Source organism: Myxine glutinosa, chromosome 7, assembly GCF_964187855.1.
Source record: "Myxine glutinosa chromosome 7, kmMyxGlut1.1, whole genome shotgun sequence".
Taxonomy (NCBI): domain Eukaryota; kingdom Metazoa; phylum Chordata; class Myxini; order Myxiniformes; family Myxinidae; genus Myxine; species Myxine glutinosa.
The window spans coordinates 98980642-98999492 of record NC_136267.1 but is presented as its reverse complement, the minus strand read 5'-3'; the positions used below and the strand labels follow the sequence as shown (position 1 = coordinate 98999492).

The 18851-nt window shown below is 45.1% G+C and overlaps 1 protein-coding gene across 1 annotated transcript in view; it reads right to left on the bottom strand.

Moving 5' to 3' along the window:
* The window catches only part of LOC137431468 (complement C3), a 613976-nt gene extending 603825 nt beyond the window's left edge, over window positions 1–10151 (bottom strand). Inside the window, exon 1 of the mRNA XM_078782039.1 lies at window positions 10036–10151. Coding sequence (XP_078638165.1) covers window positions 10036–10091 — 56 coding nt within the window. The 5' untranslated portion in view covers window positions 10092–10151. The remainder of the gene's footprint in view (window positions 1–10035) is intronic.
* Window positions 10152–18851: the final 8700 nt, after the last annotated feature.

The window sequence follows — 18851 nt, the reverse complement described above, 5'->3', positions numbered from 1 at the left end:
CGACGAGACATGTGTTGTACTGCAATGCACTGTTGTTGTTGTTGTTGTTGTTGTTGTTTGGGGTTGTTGCTGGGGTTGTTGGGGTTGTTGTTATTGTATAGCCCCAGACAGTTCTCTTGAACAAGCCCGTTGCACAGAGACAGCCGATCAATCTCCCAGGAGCGACCCAGAGATCTATCCAGGATGGGGTACCCCGCCTTCACGAAGTCAGGGCCACGACAGAGATAGAGAAAAAGGGAGATAGAGAGAGAGAGAGAGAGAGAGAGAGAGAGAGAGAGAGAGAGAGAGAGAGAGAGAGAGAGAGGGAGAGAGAGAGAGAGAAAGGGCCGTTCCATGGGGACCGATCAGCACTCTGACCGTGACCAATCTGCTCTAACAAATCCAAGTAGAAGGGAAGAATGGGGAAGATTTGCCCCCCGACTTGCATTTGGGTGTTCAACCACTGCAAAGAGGCATCACCGATAGTTGTTCACTGCACTGTTTTATACACTGCCAACCCAACTAACATCTCAAGGCTCTCTTGCCTAGACCCACTGTGCACGTCAACATCTCCATGGTGTTTCTACTCCACAAAAAGTTATTAAATAAAAAAAAGACCACTCAGCCTCTTTGGAAAATTTAATTTTGGGCTGTTATCAGGTCCTCACAGTGTGTGATACCTTCATCTGCAATGCCATGGAGTACAGATGATGATCTCGGTGGTATCGTTGCTCATAAATCCTCAACTTTATCACAAACGTTGGCAGACTGGTGTTTCTCAGGCAAGGCATCACATCAATGGATGTGCCGTCCCTGAGATGGGCTTCAAGGTGGAGATCTGTTTATTATCATTAGCTGATGGAATTTCGTGTTTTCGATTAAGAGTTGTTGAGTAGAACACTCATTATGGTTGTATTATTACAATTTTAAAATAACATTGATAACTCGAGTAATGTACACTACCGGTCAAAAGTTTTAGAACACCTCAATTTTTCCAGTTTTTATTGAAATTTACACAGTTTAATATCCAGTGAATAACCTGAAATGGTACAAAGGTAAGCAGTAAACTGCTCGAGGTTAAAAAAAAAAGTTTAGGTTTGCAAAAACGGGAAAATAATGTAAATTGCACAGTTATATTGTAAAAAAGGCCATCTTCAGGGAATAAGTAATGGGTTAACAACTTACAGCTGTTCTGCAGCAATGTAAGTAAATTAAGCCTTGAAAGTTGATGCAAACAATTCCTACAGGTGTCCCAACCTCTGCTGATTACCTGATTACAAACCCCCTGTCTGTATAAAAGCAGTATTGGAACGGAATGTTATTACACCCTCTGAAGCATTATTTGGACAATATTGCACTGCAGGAAGTAGCATAATGGAAACTGGAGGAAACTGACAGGAAGAGGTCTGGCAGACCCAAAGCCACAACAGAATCAGAAGACAAGTTTCTGAGAGTCAACAGCTTGCGTGATAAGTGGCTCACAGGACAACATCTTCAAGCACAGCTTAACACTGGTCAAAGTAAGCAAGTCTCAGTTTCAACTGTGAAGAGAAGACTTCGAGCTGCAGGTTTGACAGGTCGAGTGGCAGTAAGAAAGCCATTGCTAAGATGGAAAAATAAGAAAAAGAGGCTTGCGTGGGCCATGAAGCACCGCCATTGGACTACTGAAGACTGGAAGAAGGTCTTATGGACGGATGAATCAAAATTTGAAATCTTTGGTTCATCACACAGGGTTTTTGTACGCCGTCGAGTAGGTGAAAGGATGGTTCCTCAGTGTGTGACATCAACTGTCAAACATGGAGGAGGAAGCGTGATGGTCTGGAGCTCTTTTGCTGGATGCAGAGTCGGCGACTTGCACAGAGTGACTGGCACCCTGAACCAAACGGGCTACCACAGCATTTTGCAGCGCCATGCAATACCCACTGGTATATGCCGAGTTGGTCAGGGGTTCATCCTACAGCAAGGTAATGACCCCAAACACACCTCCAGGCTATGTCAAAACTACCTTCGAGGAAAAGAACAAGACGGAAGGCTTCAAATCATGGAATGGCCAGCACAGTCTCCAGACTTAAACCCCATTGAGCTGGTTTGGGATGAACTGGACAGAAGGGTGAAAGCAAAGCAACCTACAAGTGCAACACATTTGTGGGAACTTCTGCAACAGTGTTGGGAAGAACTTCCCGAACAATATTTGATTTCCATTGTAGAAAGAATGCCACGAGTGTGTTCGGCGGTTATATCTGCAAAAGGTGGCTACTTTGCTGAGTCAAAAATTTGAATTAAATTTTGTTAAACAAAATGATTCTATGATTTTTTTTTTGCTCTTCAATTGTTTATTTCTTCTATGCTTAATTTCAGAGTACATTGAGACATTAAACTGCGTAAATTTCAATTAAAACTGGAAAAATTGAGGTGTTCTAAAACTTTTGACCGGTAGTGTAACTGCATCACCAATATGCCTCTGCATAGTCCCTGCCTCTGACAATGGGCAGATGCACTTGTTGACTGCCCTAAAAATATATAAGTTTGATTTAAATCCCTTCAGCTGTTCTCAAGTATCACATTTTTAGCAGACATCAAAGGTTTCACATCGATCGGTGAAGCGGTTTTGGAGAAGGGGTTTTTTATATCGGCTTTCATGCTAATATTGCTGCCAAACCAGATGACATATGACATCAAAAATGTACACTCTGCATACATATAGATAAGGGATCACATTTATGAAGTTTCGTGTTGATCGGATAAGGTTAGTTTTTCTATCCAATATGGCTGACAAACCTTGTGACCAACGACGTAATTGTTTTCAAACTATATGCAGCAATTGTGAAAGATGACATTTGTAAAGTTTTTGCATCGATAGGGCAAGCAGTTTCTGATATATAATTATTTAATATTTTCCTTCAATCCAATATGGCTGCCACACCATGTGACCAATAAGGTTTGCATGATCAACTATTAATCGACATGCCTAGTCGATGACGCACATACAGTTTTGAATCAATCGCTTTGGTGGTTTGGGAGAAGATGTTTTTTTAGGTTAAATCCAATATGGCTGCCAAACCATGTGACCTATGATGTCATAAATGTAATATTTCCATACAAATGGGTCATATATCGTGTGCCTGCAATTTCAGATTTTAGGAGAAGGAATTATTTTGATTAAAACATTTATGGCTGGTATACCACTTCACCAGTGATGGCATCATTATTATGTTTTTTTCCCCCAATTGGGAGTACTTGCAATGTGCCAAGTTTCAAATTTTTCCATTCAGCATTTTCCGAGAAATATTTTTTTCATTATTTGCGTTTAATCCAATATGACTGCCATACCACGTGGCCTAATACGTCACAATTACAACTTCAACGGCTCTCAGTGGAGAGCAATCCTCCGCCTGGTGAAAAGTTTACGTTTTGTATCCCACTGATAGGCCGGATCTGGATTCGGACCTGAACCAAAATCTATTCGGCTTGTTCTTGTCACCTTGCCAACTCGTCCACCAACTTTATTCATAACTCGTCCATAACTTTCTTAAATATCATGTTATATATCGCTTTTCACCCGATCTCTCAATGGTGAAGAATCACTTAAAAATTAAATAATTATTGTAGCCGAATCCATATTCAGATCTTCACCAAAATCGAAACGATTAGTCCTTTTCACACACACAACCTGTCCACCAAGATTCGGCCAAATCCGTCCACAACTTTTTGAGATATCCTGCTAATATATCATTTTTGGCCCGATCACTCAATGGTGAAGAATCACTTTAAAATTCTACAAGCTGGATCCTGATCCGGATCTTCACCAAAATTGAATCGATTCTTCCTTGTCACACACACAACCTGTCCAACAGGTTTCGTCCAATTCCGTCCATAACTTTTTCAGACATCCTGCTATATGTTGGTTTTAGCCCTATCTCCCAATGGTGAAGAATCACTTAAAAATTAAATAATTCTCATATCCGAATCCATATTCAGATCTTCACCAAAATCGAATCTGTTTGTCCATGTCAGACACCAAACCGGTCCACCAAGTTTCGTCCAAATCTGTCCACAACTTTTTGAGATAGCCTGCTATGTGTCGTTTTTGGCCCTGTCTCCCAATGGTGACGAATCACTGAGAAATTTTTAGTAGCCGGATCCGAATCCGGATCTTCACCAAAATCTAATCATTTCGTCCTTGTGTTACATATTTATGTGAATGTATGTGAATTACCATTCAGGTCTTTGCTTATCCGTGTGTAGTATATTAAGTTGTTGTGTAGTTGTTGTGGTTGGAGGGTCAGGAGCCCTTCTGAGGGAGTGGCCGGAAACGGAAGTGACCGGAAACGGAAGAAAAAAAGACACGAGGAAAAAAGGACGAGTATTATTCTTCCTCGCCCCGCTCCGACCAAAAGGCGGGATCGACCTTGCGCTGCGTGGAAAAGCGGCGTTCCGAAGCCTGTCTGGCGAGAGGAATCACCGGGACGTGTACCTGCCCGGTGGAGACGTCAAGTGACGTGGGGCCGTGCATCGACCCCGCGTCTGATATCGTCGCGGCACCGTCTAAACAGACGCGTGCGGGTCGCACGTTGGGGCCTAACGCGCCTTGCAAGCGGCGTGGGGTTTGGCTTGCTCTACCGTACCCGCTCCGCGTGGCCACCAGGGGCTGCAGCCACGGTGCCTGGTACGATACCTGCCCGGTGGAGAAACGTCCACCCGGGGTTCGTTCAACCGCCCGAGTGCGGAGACGCCGACCAGTAGCTTGGTCAGGAGGGGCCCAGAGACATTGTGAGGAGCAGAGACCGAAAGGGGGTGTGAGTACTCACCGGGACACACATATATAAGATGGCCATCTTACTCATAGGGAATTGATTGTGGCTGGGAAATATTGTTGATGGTTGTGTATTGTTGATTGCTCGGGGAAAATCTCCGTGGTTGTGTCATTGGAATTGTATGGTATCATTACCATTGGAAATATATCCTTGAACATCAGTTGTCTCCTGGGTGAAATTCATATGGGTTGCGTGGCGAAAGCGCATATATAGTACAGCTTGCTGGCGGAGTTCCTCTCACGGTCAGGGGGTCACCGAGACCAGGTATTCACCGAGGGGACCACGTAACAGAATTGGGGGCTCGTCCAAATTACGATTTGCGGTTTCGCAATTGGGTCTACGTCCGGGATTTAAAATTGTATAAAATAATAAAATAATAATATTTTTTATTAATTAAAATTTATTAATTAATTATTAATTGGTAAATTTTTTTTAGAGAAATTGGGGTAAAGTCTTGGGTGAAGGTTAACAGGTGTTAACGATAGGCACCATGGCGTTTGTGGCACAGAACTTTGGGGTAACCCTGAGTGAGGCACAGTTCCGAGCGTTGCTAAAGTCGGACCTCTTGAAATTGGCCAAACATTTTAACTTGGAGGTCCGAACTAATTTGAGGAAGGCAGAGTTGCAGGCCACGGTGATACAATCTATGGTGGGATTAGGAACATGGGACGAGTTAGCCTGGGAGTGGCTACCCGAAGAACCAGAAGACGTTGAGCTCCGGAAACTGGAGTTGCAATTACGGAGCCAGGAACGGATCAAAGAAGAAGAAAGGAAAGCAGAAAAGGAAAGAGCAGAAGAAGAAAGGAAAGCAGAAAAGGAAAGAGCAGAAGAAGAAAGGAAAGCAGAAAAGGAAAGAGCAGAAGAAGAAAGGAAAGCAGAAAAGGAAAGAGCAGAAGAAGAAAGGAAAGCAGAAAAGGAAAGAGCAGAAGAAGATAGGAAAGCAGAAAAGGAAAGAGCAGAAGAAGAAAGGAAAGCAGAAAAGGAAAGAGCAGAAGAGGAAAGGAAAGCAGAAGAGAGGAGAGAAGAGAAGCAAGCAGAGGAAAGGAGAGTGGAACGAGAACTCCAGGAAAGGTTAGAAGGGAGAAAAGCAGAGGAGAGGAGAGCTGCAAGGGACGTCGAAGCAGAGGAGAGAAAAGCGGAAAGGGAATTAAAGGAACGTGACATGGAGCTTCAGCAAGAAATCAAATTCAAGGAGCTGGAGTTAATGAGAGAACGGGGAGAGGCACCACCCTTGCTGACGGGGTCGACACCTAACCAGAAAACCTGGGATGTGCGCAGACATGTGAGGCTGGTTCCACCGTTCAGTGAAAAAGAAGTCGCGAAATTTTTTCCACACTTTGAGAAAGTGGCTCGACAATTAAACTGGCCGGAGGAGGCCTGGACCATACTCGTGCAAAGTGTGCTGGTGGGGAAAGCTCAGGAAATTTATTCGGCGCTACCAATGGACCAATGTGCAGATTATGAGGTACTGAAGAGGCACATCCTCAAGGCCTATGAGTTGGTTCCGGAAGCTTACAGGCAAAAATTCAGGAATGCCAGGAAGAGGGAGAGTGAGACCCATGTGGAGTTTGCCAGAGTGAAAGAAAACATGTTTGATCGGTGGTGTGAGTCAAAAGGAGTCGGGAAAGACTTCGAGACATTGCGGGACTTGATCCTGGTGGAGGAATTCCAGCAGTGTGTCCACGAGGACATCAAAGTGTACCTGCAGGAAAAGAAGGTACCAAAGTTGTGGGACGCAGCCACCATGGCAGATGATTATGCCTTAACCCACCGAATAGGGGTCCACGAACCTAACTCCTCGCCTAGATCTCCGCAGGGGAGGTGGGGAACAGCAGGTGCGGAGAACGACCATACATGGCGGCGGCCTCGAGATGATTATGGGGACAATTATGATACCCCACCGGTTCGAAATCAGAGGGATGCGGGCCCAAGACAAACTTATAGTTCGGGGGGCCCGAGGCAGACCCCGAGTTTTTCCTCCGGGCCTACTTGCGCGTTTTGCAAGAAACCTGGACACTTGATGTCCAGTTGTTACCTCATGAAAAGGGACAACCCAGAGCGGAGTCCGACTATTACAACTCCGAATGCGATGGCTAGCGTAAGAAATCGCCATCAAAAGGGTTACCAACCATTTATTTCAGAGGGGTTTGTGTCACTGGATGGAGCCTCGACTAACCGGAGACCGGTTAGGATATTGAGGGACACAGGGGCCCATCAATCTTTAATGCTTGAAGGCATTTTGCCATGGTCCGAGGAGACGGCAACGGGGGATAGTGTTCGTTTACAGGGGATCGGGGGCGGTGTTAGTGCTCCCCTTCAGGTCATCCAGTTGGAGTCCGATTTGGTGTCAGGACCGGTCACCGTCGGTTTACAAGCCACGCTTCCTGTAGAGGGTGTATCTGTGGTTATCGGGAATGATTTGGCCGGGGGTCAAGTTTATGGTAACCTGAGGGTTGGTAAAGAGCCCAGCAGGGAAAATAACACCACACCAGCTCGGGATGGCGACAAAAGTGCCAAGTTATTTGTAGGGGGACTGAACTTCAAAACAGAGGAAGAAGTTCTGACCTCTGTCTTCAACAGATATGGGCCGCTGGTGGAAGTGCGGTTGGTAAGAGACTGGGAAACGCAACAGTCAAGAGGGTTCGGCTTTGTCACGTTTGCCAGCACAAAAGACGCCAGAGAGGCAGAGAAGAATTGGAATGGCAAGGATTTGGAGGGTCGGACCATAACAGTAGGGAAGGCATTTCGTAGGCGTCGAGAGGTCTACAGGAGAGGACAACTGGGCGGTAGTTTTGGTGGTGGCCGCAATCAATATTATTATGGAGGCTCCCTGAGTTACGGCCGCTCCCGAAGGAAGGATTGGCAATGTAGTGGCCGAGAAGGAGACCGCTATTCATGGGACTACAGGGACCAGTGGTCCCACCCTAATTATTAGGGAAGTTCTGAGAAGATGAAGCACTGAAGGCGGCGGAGCCGCCGAGCCAAGATTCCTACACGAATTAACCGTGAACGCCGTTCCTAAAGGCGTCCATGTAGTGAACTTTCATGCACGGACTAACCGTGAACTCCACGTTCCTCAAGGCGCCCATGTAGAGAACTTTCCTGCACGGACTAACCGTGAACTCCGCGTTCCTAAAGGCATCCATGTAGTGAATACTCGGCTTGGCCTCCCGGAAAAAGTGCTATCGAGTTGCTTAACTTTGGATCTTTGATCAACCCCTTAACCTTCATTCCCAAGAAACTGACGGTCAAAGTCAGAGGGTCATGAGATGGAGTTTGATTTGGCAGGGACAATGTCGTTGTTGGTACTTAGTCCAGAGGGAGTAATCTGGAGGGGTTGGGGTGAAATTTTGGTTGCTTTATTTTTAAGTGATAACTGTGCCCGGGGGGAACGGATAATGTGGGGGGGGTTGAGTTATCTGGTTTGTTTCTCCAAATTGGCCGGCAAAGAAAGTTTTCGCTGGGTTCAAACTTTCTTTCTTGAAGGGGGGGAGTGTTACATATTTATGTGAATGTATGTGAATTACCATTCAGGTCTTTGCTTATCCGTGTGTAGTATATTAAGTTGTTGTGTAGTTGTTGTGGTTGGAGGGTCAGGAGCCCTTCTGAGGGAGTGGCCGGAAACGGAAGTGACCGGAAACGGAAGAAAAAAAGACACGAGGAAAAAAGGACGAGTATTATTCTTCCTCGCCCCGCTCCGACCAAAAGGCGGGATCGACCTTGCGCTGCGTGGAAAAGCGGCGTTCCGAAGCCTGTCTGGCGAGAGGAATCACCGGGACGTGTACCTGCCCGGTGGAGACGTCAAGTGACATGGGGCCGTGCATCGACCCCGCGTCTGGTATCGTCGCGGCACCGTCTAAACAGACGCGTGCGGGTCGCACGTTGGGGCCTAACGCGCCTTGCAAGCGGCGTGGGGTTTGGCTTGCTCTACCGTACCCGCTCCGCGTGGCCACCAGGGGCTGCAGCCACGGTGCCTGGTACGATACCTGCCCGGTGGAGAAACGTCCACCCGGGGTTCGTTCAACCGCCCGAGTGCGGAGACGCCGACCAGTATCTTGGTCAGGAGGGGCCCAGAGACATTGTGAGGAGCAGAGACCGAAAGGGGGTGTGAGTACTCACCGGGACACACATATATAAGATGGCCATCTTACTCATAGGGAATTGATTGTGGCTGGGAAATATTGTTGATGGTTGTGTATTGTTGATTGCTCGGGGAAAATCTCCGTGGTTGTGTCATTGGAATTGTATGGTATCATTACCATTGGAAATATATCCTTGAACATCAGTTGTCTCCTGGGTGAAATTCATATGGGTTGCATGGCGAAAGCGCATATATAGTACAGCTTGCTGGCGGAGTTCCTCTCACGGTCAGGGGGTCACCGAGACCAGGTATTCACCGAGGGGACCACGTAACACTTGTCACACATGCTACCTCTCTGCCAAATTTCGTCCTAATCCGTCAACAACATTTTGAGATGTCTTGTTCACAAACGGACAAACGGACAGACAAACAGACAGACAGGGGTGAAAACATAACCTCCATCCACCTTTGGTGGTGGAGGTAATAATAACATTTGACATGGGTGTCACTCCTACCCTGAAAGTTTTGTCTCAATTGGTTATGTGGTTTCTGAGAAAAACGAGGTTTAGCCTTTACGGATGGACAACCCAAAAACATAATGCGTCTGGTCACCTTTGGGGGCAGAGGCATAAAATTCAATTCAAGAGAATATTACAGAATATTACAACAAATAACCTGTTCATCATGAATACCTTGACAATGCTGGATGTAATAAATTTCATTGTTTACAAGGCAGACATCTGAATTCCATTCCTTATTTTCTGAGTTATATATTTTGTCCATTGTGTTTTCATACACCTGTAGTACCCCATGCACAAGATCGATATATTTGTACATCATGAAGCCTTATCCACAGAAGAAAAGTAAATTATCAACCACAGAAACATACAATAGTTCATTACAATGTTCAATTAACCAGAACCCCACACCCCTCTCCTCTCTTCGTATTATAAATTTGGATTTGTTATTATAAATTCTCTTTGTATTATAAATTTGGATTTGTATAAAAAGAACAACATGATTAGCACAATGAACCCTCAAAATGCTGGTAACATGATAACAATGAAAATACATAATTAATAGCAAAATACAGAACATATAAAAGCTAGCTCTTGCCTGGCAGGATAAAGACATTCAAATTGAATAAAAGGCAAAACTCACTGTGATGTGGCATTTGTTAAGGACAGTACCATCAGAAAACACCAAATGGAATTCATGGTGTTATTTGTACTGAATATCCTTCCAGTCCACAGACATATATAGACATTGTTACTTTGGACAATGTTTAACCCTGTGTTTGGTTTCTGAATCAATGGCATTTTTGCTAATCATCAATCAGAGATTATCCGGCCTGGTTCTCTAACTTGGTGCACTCTCTCCATTACCTTATGATAATTGTTTTAAAGGTCTTTTTAGTTTCATAATTACACAAATGGTATGAATGATCAGAAATCAAACATTGTTATCATAAACTACAAATGCTGCTAAACTGAAGGCTTTTTAAAGTGCCAATAGCATGATAAGGTATAAAGGTCGGAATTGTCTGAAGGGGTCTAAGGGTCTTAAAACGTCTAAAAGGGTTTAAAGGTCAAAGGGGTCGATATGGTATTAAAACGTCTGAAAGGTGTGAAGGTCTAAGGGTCTTTGGGGTTCTAAAGGGTCAAAGAAGATCTAAAGAGTCTTAGAGGTCTAAGGGTTCTAAAGGGTGTAACAGGGGTTCTTGAGGGGCTTAGGGGTCTAAAGAGTCTTTGGGGTTGAAGGGCTCTTAGGGGTCTAAGGTGTCGAAGGGGTCTTACAGGTCTAATGAGTCTTAGGGGTTTTAAAATGTCATATGGGTATAAATGGTCTTAGTATAGGGGGTCTAAAAGGGTTTTAGGGGTTTTAAGGGGAATTAGGGTTCTAAATAGTCAAAAAGGGTCTTAAGTTATTTAATGGTCTTAGGGGTCTTGAAGGGTCTTCTGCATTTTAAATATCTTAGGGGTCTTCAAGGATGTTAGGTTTCGAAGGGGTCGTATGAGTCTAAAAAGGGTCTCAGAGTTTTTGGGGTTTTAGGGGTCTTAAGGCTCTTCGTGGTTTTAATGAGTCTTAGGATTGTATAAACGAAAAGGATCTAAACTCTAAAGGGTCTAAAGGGTATAATTTAAGGTCTAAACTCTAAAGGATTGGAATGGTCTGAAGGAATCTAAAGGGTCTTAAAACGTCTAAAAGGGTCTAACAGTCAAAGGGGTCTAAAGGGTATTAAAAAGTCTGAAAGGTGTGACGGTCTAAAGGATGTGTCTTAAAGGATTTTAGGGTTCTAAAGGGTCCAATGTAATTCATAAACATATTCACGTGCTGTGCAGACAAACGAGCAGACAAACAAACAGACCCAAATGCAATACCCTCTCTTCTGGTGAGGGTAATAAAATAAGGATTCTGAAGGTCGAAGAAAAAAATTCCGGAAGTTTAGCGCAGCTAATGTAGAGTCCTTTTTTTTACACCATCATATTTAACACGTAACATTAGTTTTTCGACCCTATTGTTTGTGTCCTTTATGACATCCTTAAAAACAGTAAGTTTCCTGCTTGGAATGATTTTCAATTTGTAGCTCACCTGGAACGTAGTTCCAGGGAGCTTCTGGGATGGCGCGTCGTATGTCCGTCAATGCTTCAGTCCGTAAACACTTGCAACTTCTTCTCTGAAACTGCTGATGGGATTGTGACCAAACTTGGCACAAATTATATTTGGTATGTTGCAACTCAAGTTTGTTCACGCATTTTAAAAAAAAGGGGTCTAAGGAACTCTACAGGGGGTTTGAGCCCCCCAAAATAGTTATTTGCTCTCTTCTCCGTAACTACACACACGACAACGATTCAAACTTGCCCACAACCTTCATCACGCATGATGCATCAATGATTGTTCACGGCATAAAAAACAGGCTCTGTCTTCAAGCAACCATTGAAATTGGTTTAAAATACCTTCATACTGTTTAAAGTACCGTTTGTAGACAGACAGACAGACAGACACAAGTGAACCAATGCTTAACCTCGCTTTTCACTTCGTGGGCACGGGATAAATATTAAAAAGTGAAATCCACATGATAGGTATCTCACTGTTAACAGTTTGAATAGCTGCTGAGTGTGTAATGGCATCTAATTATATTCTTAAACCATGAAGTGGGAAGTAAAACGTCTGCTCAGGAGCTGAAAACAGCATAATGTTTATGAAATCAAATTATCATCTTCTCATTGAATGAACAGCACGTTCTCCAAGCGTAATTTTCTTGGGATGTAAAAGTTTAAAGTGCATCATTTCATTGCATAACAGGCTCTGATAGCATTGATAAACATGAGCCATTTCCCGAAAGTCCAGCTCAACGATTATGTTTGGAATTGGAAAACTGTTTGTTTTGGCATCTTGATATAAAACTGACTTCTGTGTGACCCTAAAAAATACATATGCATACAGTCATGGCCAAAAATATTGGCACCTTTGCACTTTTTCAAATAACTCACAATTTTCTTTTTAATACAAGTTGAAATCGACGAAAGTATTTGGTCTCCACAATTCTATATTTCACTGTTAATAGTACAGAACCTTTGTTTTTGATTCAGAACTTAATATTTCATTTTAAATCAGTAAATACAAAGAAATGGCATTGACAAAATTATGGACACCCGAGACTTGATATTTGCTAGCACAAGCTTTGGACAAAATAACTGCATTCAAGCGCTTCCTATAGCCATGAATGAGCTTCCGACACCTCTCTATTGGCAGTTTGACCCACTCTTCTTGTGCAAACTGCTCCAGTTCTCCCAGATTTGAAGGGTGCATTCTCCCAACAGCTGTTTTTAGGTCTCCCCACAGGTGTTCAATGGGATTTAAATCTGGACTCATTCCTGGCCACTTCAGAACAGTCCAGCGTTTTGGCTTCAACCATTCCTGGGTGCGTTTTGAAGTGTGTTTGGGGTCATTGTCCTGCTGCAAGACCCATGACCTTCGATGGAATCCCAGCTTTCTGACACTGGGTTGAACATTGCGCTTCAAAATGACTTGGAAATCTCCTGATTTCATGATGCCGTGCACACATTGAAGGCACCCAGTGCCAGAGGCAGCACAGCAACCCCAAAACATCACTGAACCTCCATGTTTGACTGTAGGGAAGGTGTTCTTTTCTTTGAAGGCTTCATTTTGTTTTCTGTAAACAGAGATGATGTGCTTTACCAAAAAGCTCTAATTTGGTCTCATCTGTCCACAGGACATTCTCCCAGAAGGATTTTGGCTTGTTCATGTGTGTTTTAGCAAACTTCAGTCAGGCTTTATGTCTCTTTCTCAGCAGTGGGGTCCTCCTGGGTCTCCTACCTTAGAACCCCCTTTCATTGAGTTGGCGACAGATAGTGCGAGTTGAAACTGTCGTACCTTGTGTCTGAAGGTCAGCTTGAATCTGTTTGGCAGTTGATCAATGTGCTTTCTCCACTATTTGAACAATACTTCGCTGCAATCTTCAATCAAGTTCTCTCTTGCAGTCACGTCCAGGGAGGTTGGCTACAGTGCCATGGGTCTTAAACTTCCTGATAATATTGCATACGGTGGACACAGGAACATCAAGGTCTCTGGAGATGGACTTGTAGCCTTGAGATTGTCCACGCTTGGCTACAATCTTGTGACTGACCTACTCAGACAATTCTCTGGTTTTCTTTCTTTTCTCCATGCTCATTGCGGTACACACAGTGACACAAAATAGCAGAATGATTCCTCTCTCTATTCAAACTGGTTGAATGAGTGATTTTTATATTGGTGGCACCTGCAACTCACCACGGGTGAGTTCAATTCCAAAGAAGAAGAAAAAAGAACCACCTTTAGAGGCCATTTTTCCCTGCAGAGCAGGGGTTGGCCTTTTTTTGGGGCACCGTGGTCGCCTTTTTGAAACAATGTTTTACAGCCGGATGCCCTTCCTGCCGCTAACCCTGTTAAGTGCCTATTGCGACCTACAGGGAATTACCAGTGAACTGGTACTCAATTTTCCGACCTCAGAGGGATGACAGGCTAGTCAACCCCCCTGGCATTAATTCAGTGATCGACCGGGATTCAAACCCAGGATCCTAGGATCCCAAGCCGGCACACTAACCACTAAGCCAACACCAGGCTGAGTTCAATTCCAAAGTAAAGGAGAATTACCTCCTTGAAATCTAATTATTTCGAACAACTTCTAAAAGGTGCCAATAATAGTGTCCAGGCCATTTTAGGATTTCTGTGTGCAATGAGCTAAGATTTAGTAATTTTTGCAGCATTTTTTGTTTTGTTCCACTGCAAACCAAGGAAGTACATCTGTGGATACCAAAATATTTTTTAATTTCAACAATTTTCTGGAAGAAATGGTGCATTATTTGAAAAGAGTGCAAGGTTGCCAATATTTTTGGTCACGACAGTATATTGTCGCGCGATTGCCCTCGGTTAATACCGTGGGCTCACGGATGGCCAAACAGGCTTTATCTCCGAGACGACGATCAATTGTGGATTTGACTAACAAGCATGGGTGGAAGAGGAATCAGCGAGCTTTTACCTGACGCGATCTCACTGGCAACTCCGATCCTGCAGGGAATGAACTCACATGGGAATCCGGGTTAAAATGCACAAAAATAACCGATTTATTATGCGGAACCCGATACAAGGAAACGCGACTGTAAAAACTAATTCTAAATTGGGATCCCGCACACCTCACTTCAACAACAGCACAGGGGAATGAATGAAATAAAGAAACCATTGTGTGCACGTTTGTGGGTGCGAGCTTATCTGTCTGGCAGTGTAGCATCGTCAGGAATCATCCAGCTCTGGTGGCGTGCAGAAAGGCCTCGATGTGCCCCCGCTCGCGCGCTGCCAGGCCCCGAGGCACCCGCTCACCCCAGTCTCGTCTGCTCAGCGGCGCGCCTCGCTCGCCCGCTCGTCGGTCGCACGCGAGGTCCCATTTGCTCGTAGCACTAAGCCTTGCTCCAAGCACCAAGAGCACCAAGAGCACCAAAAGCCCACAAAGAACCCAGGGAAGAGAGCACCAAGAGAGAGCAAAATGCCGGCGAGCGAGTCGTTTTGTCACCTGCGGTGTGACGTCAGCCCTTTCTCTCCCAATCAGTCCCTCGTTTCTTGGTGGTCTTTTCGCACCTTCCGATGTCACCGGCACTTGTCCTTCAACCAGCGATCTGCTTTTAAGTGGTGTTTTTGCGCCTTCCGCACTGATTGGCCGAATGTTTGCGCCTTCCGCACTGATTGGCCGAGGTGCCAACGGTCAGTGGCCAATCAGTGTGCTGCTCCTTCCACCTTCCTTTCACCAATCAGTGGCCACTCCTTCCACCTCAACCAATCACACGTTCCCTGGGCGTGGCTCCAGCCTGCCTGGCACTATGTTTGTCGCCCATGGTGGCGTTGCACGCGGCCGCTTCCTGCTTGTCTTTCCAGTTTGTTTTATTGTAAGGGAGGGGAGTTAATTACCGTGGTGCACTAAGTGCCTATCTAAGTGTCTATGGGAGTGCGTTGCCATAAAGGACACTGGGTTGCTCACAGAGGGAACGACACACGAGGGAATTTTACCCATAATCCCTGTACTAATTAGCATGCGCCGCCCCCTCAAGGCGGGGACGAAGATACGCACTTATTCCAACATTCGGACTAAACACAGAACTTATTACAGGTAGATTCCCTATCACGACAGTCGAGCACCTACCTATGCAGATCTACCTGGATTTAGATATTCCCCTACCCACCGACATAACAATATATATATATATATACACTCAACCCTCGGCTATCGCGCCTAATTGGTGCCGCCATCGGTGCGCATTAGCCGAAATCGCGATAGCCGAACTGAAGAACGTATGGTAATAATTCTAATTGGTGCCAGGACCCCCAAGTTGACCACATATTTAACCTATTTTTGCCACTTTTTTACCAAGTGTTTCTACCATATAAAGAAACATTTACATATAAAGAAACATTAAAACAAGAATCACAATATGTAAATAAAAATAAAATGATTAAAAAAGTACTTTCTTTAACCATTTTATTTACTTTTTGGGGACGATGAGGGGCTTAGATGGTTGGGTAGGTTCCCAGGCTTGGGTGGAGTCTTATTGACCACCCCTACGTGCCTCTAACTCATCCAGGATTGCGTCAGCTGTAGCACCAGAGAAGCCCTCAACGTCAGAGGGCTCGTCAAAGACAGAGGGCTGTGCCTCGTTGCGACGCTGTAAGAATTCGGTGATCTGGCATTGGCGGAGGGAGTTGATGTGGGCGTGATACTGCTCCTCGTAACCTGCCAGTGCCTTATTAATAAAGGAGCACCTTGCTTCGCTGTTGATTGTTAAATCTTGTTCAAGGAGGTGGCGAAGCTGGCAACCCAAGTCTATCATCTTCTTGATGTCGGCCATGGATAATCCCTCACGCCTCACATTTACACCTTCCTCATCCTCTCCTGAACTGTCCTCTTCTTGTTCCACATCATCTTCCTCAATTATTTCGTCGACAGTAACTGCAGCAGGCTGTATCATTTCTCAGATGTCCTCACCAGTCTTCTCAGCAAAACCAGCTCAAGGGATTTGGCGTGCCTCTTCCGCCGCTGCCTCTACTTCTGCCTCAACAGTCTGTGGCGTACCTGGCACAGCCACCTGGCGGTCCTCAGGGAGACCTTCCAAAATGTTACGCCAGGCATGATTGCTAGTGGCTGGGGTAACATTGTTACAGCAGTCTACCATTAAGTCGATAGCCTGTTTCACATTGTAGTTTTTCCAATACCGAATCACTTTTTGTTCTGCCTCAGTATCCCATTGAACCATGTCATCCTCATCCTCACTGTCGAGCAATTGCTGGATAACGGCGGTGTCTTTAGTTGCCTGCCGCATCTTCCTAAATTGCCGTGTGGAATAGGACGCCTTCACAACTGATATGACCTCCTGATCGAGGGGCTGGATCAAGGAAGTCGTGTTTGGTGGCAAAAACTCGACCTTCACATTAGGATGCTCGGCCCTTAGAAGTGGCGAATGTCCAGGGGCATTGTCGAGGAGCAGGAGAATGTTCAACCTTATGTTTTGGGACTTGCAAAAATCCTCAACCTCGGGAATGAATGCCTCCTTGAGCCAGTCCTGGGAAAGTTTGGCCGACATATACCCCTTCTTTGATGTCAACCAGTGCACATTTAATTTGTTCATGTTGCATTCTTTGTAGGCCCTGGGTCGTTTAGCTCGATGCACAACTGTGGGTTTAAGGCGGCATGTTCCTGACGCATTCATAGCCAACAGCAGGGTGAAACGCTCCTTTATGGCCTTCCTTCCACGAACTTTGGCTGACTTGGTAGTGATAAATGTTTGCCGAGGCATTGCTTTCCAATAGAAATTGGTTTCGTCCATCTATCTATAATTCCAGTAATCTCTGTATGTCTGTATGTCTGTGACCGCTGTTTCTCGACAACCACGGGTCCGATATACTTTAAACTTGCCAGGTATATTGCTGGGGACCCGAGGATGTGCCTTTTCAAGGTTTCATATTAATCGGAGAAGTAGTTACCGAGCTATGTCCAAAAAACGATTCAACCAATCAGAGAGCAGCGAGCTATCACGTGTGCCGAACGTGGCGAACAGACTCTGCCTCGGACGGCACATTTGAGAGCGTATTCATTTATTTCACGTTGGCAAACTATGTTGCCGCTATGTTGGCGTTAAACTATGTTTTAAAACTAATTAAAACTAATTTGCGATTCTTTCGCTTTCTTGCGCATTTGTGCACGCTATGGCGATTTCTTTACCAAACTCCGCAAGCCGTTCGCTTTGGACCAAACCATTTCATGTAAATAGAGGGGGGGGGGGGGGGGATTGTCACCGTACTCGCAAGCCGTTCGCTTTGGACCAAACCATTTCATGTAAATAGAGGGGGGGGATTGTCACCGTACTCGCAAGCCGTTCGCTTTGGACCAAACCATTTCATGTAAATAGAGGGGGGGGGGGGGATTGTCACCGTACTCGCAAGCCGTTCGCTTTGGCTTTGCGAATGGACCAAACCATTTCATGTAAATAGAGGGGGGGGGGGGATATAATTTTAGATATATATATAGTACGGGCATGCCCTAGTATTAAAAATTTGATCGGGAGTGTACTGGCCTTCATCAATAATATTTTTTAGAGATTCAGGGTACTCACGGGCTGCAGACTTGTCCCCACTTGCCGCCTCGCCAGATATCTTCACACTTTTCACTTTATGACGGGACATGAACTTATCTACCCACCCTTTGGATGCAAGAAAGACTGGAGGTTGTTGCACACCCATCTTACGAGCCACAGCAGCATAAATGTCCTTGGCAGTGTCCATAATTTCACGAGTATCAATCGCCAAGTTTCGCTTTGCTTGCCTCTCCAGATATCGTCCGAGTAATTGTTCTGTCTTGAGGAGCAATTGATTACGGCTTCGCATAGCTTGGGCACCTGCATCTGATGAGGCAAGATTCATATGGGCCTTGATATGGTCACGGTTTTGGTAAATACCTCGCACTGTTGACTCATTTATCCCAAATTTCTTTCCAACACTTCGCTTTGTTTCACCATTGTCGATCAACTGCACAATTTCGCATTTCTGAGCGTAAGTTAAGTTCTTCCTCTTCTTGATTTCCCTTGCAGGTGCCGCTGCATTACGCTGGGCAATGGTGGGGGGTCGGGGTCGGGGTATATCGGCCATTGTTATATCACAAAAAAAAGGTTTAGACACTGCTATTACAGTACATACAGTATTCACTCTGAGGCGACGCGCACGGCGCACTTGAATGGCGCGGGGCGGACAATCACAGTGCTCCTGACGTCACAACCAATCAGCACGTGAATCACCCAACGCTCGGTGATGACGTAGCACCCAGACTGTTTGATTTTTTTTTTTTTTTCACCCACCATTTCCGGTGCGCTATAGCGCGTATTTGGGGCGCGATAGTCGTGTTTGCGCAGTTTTTTAGGTAGCCGCGATAGCAGATA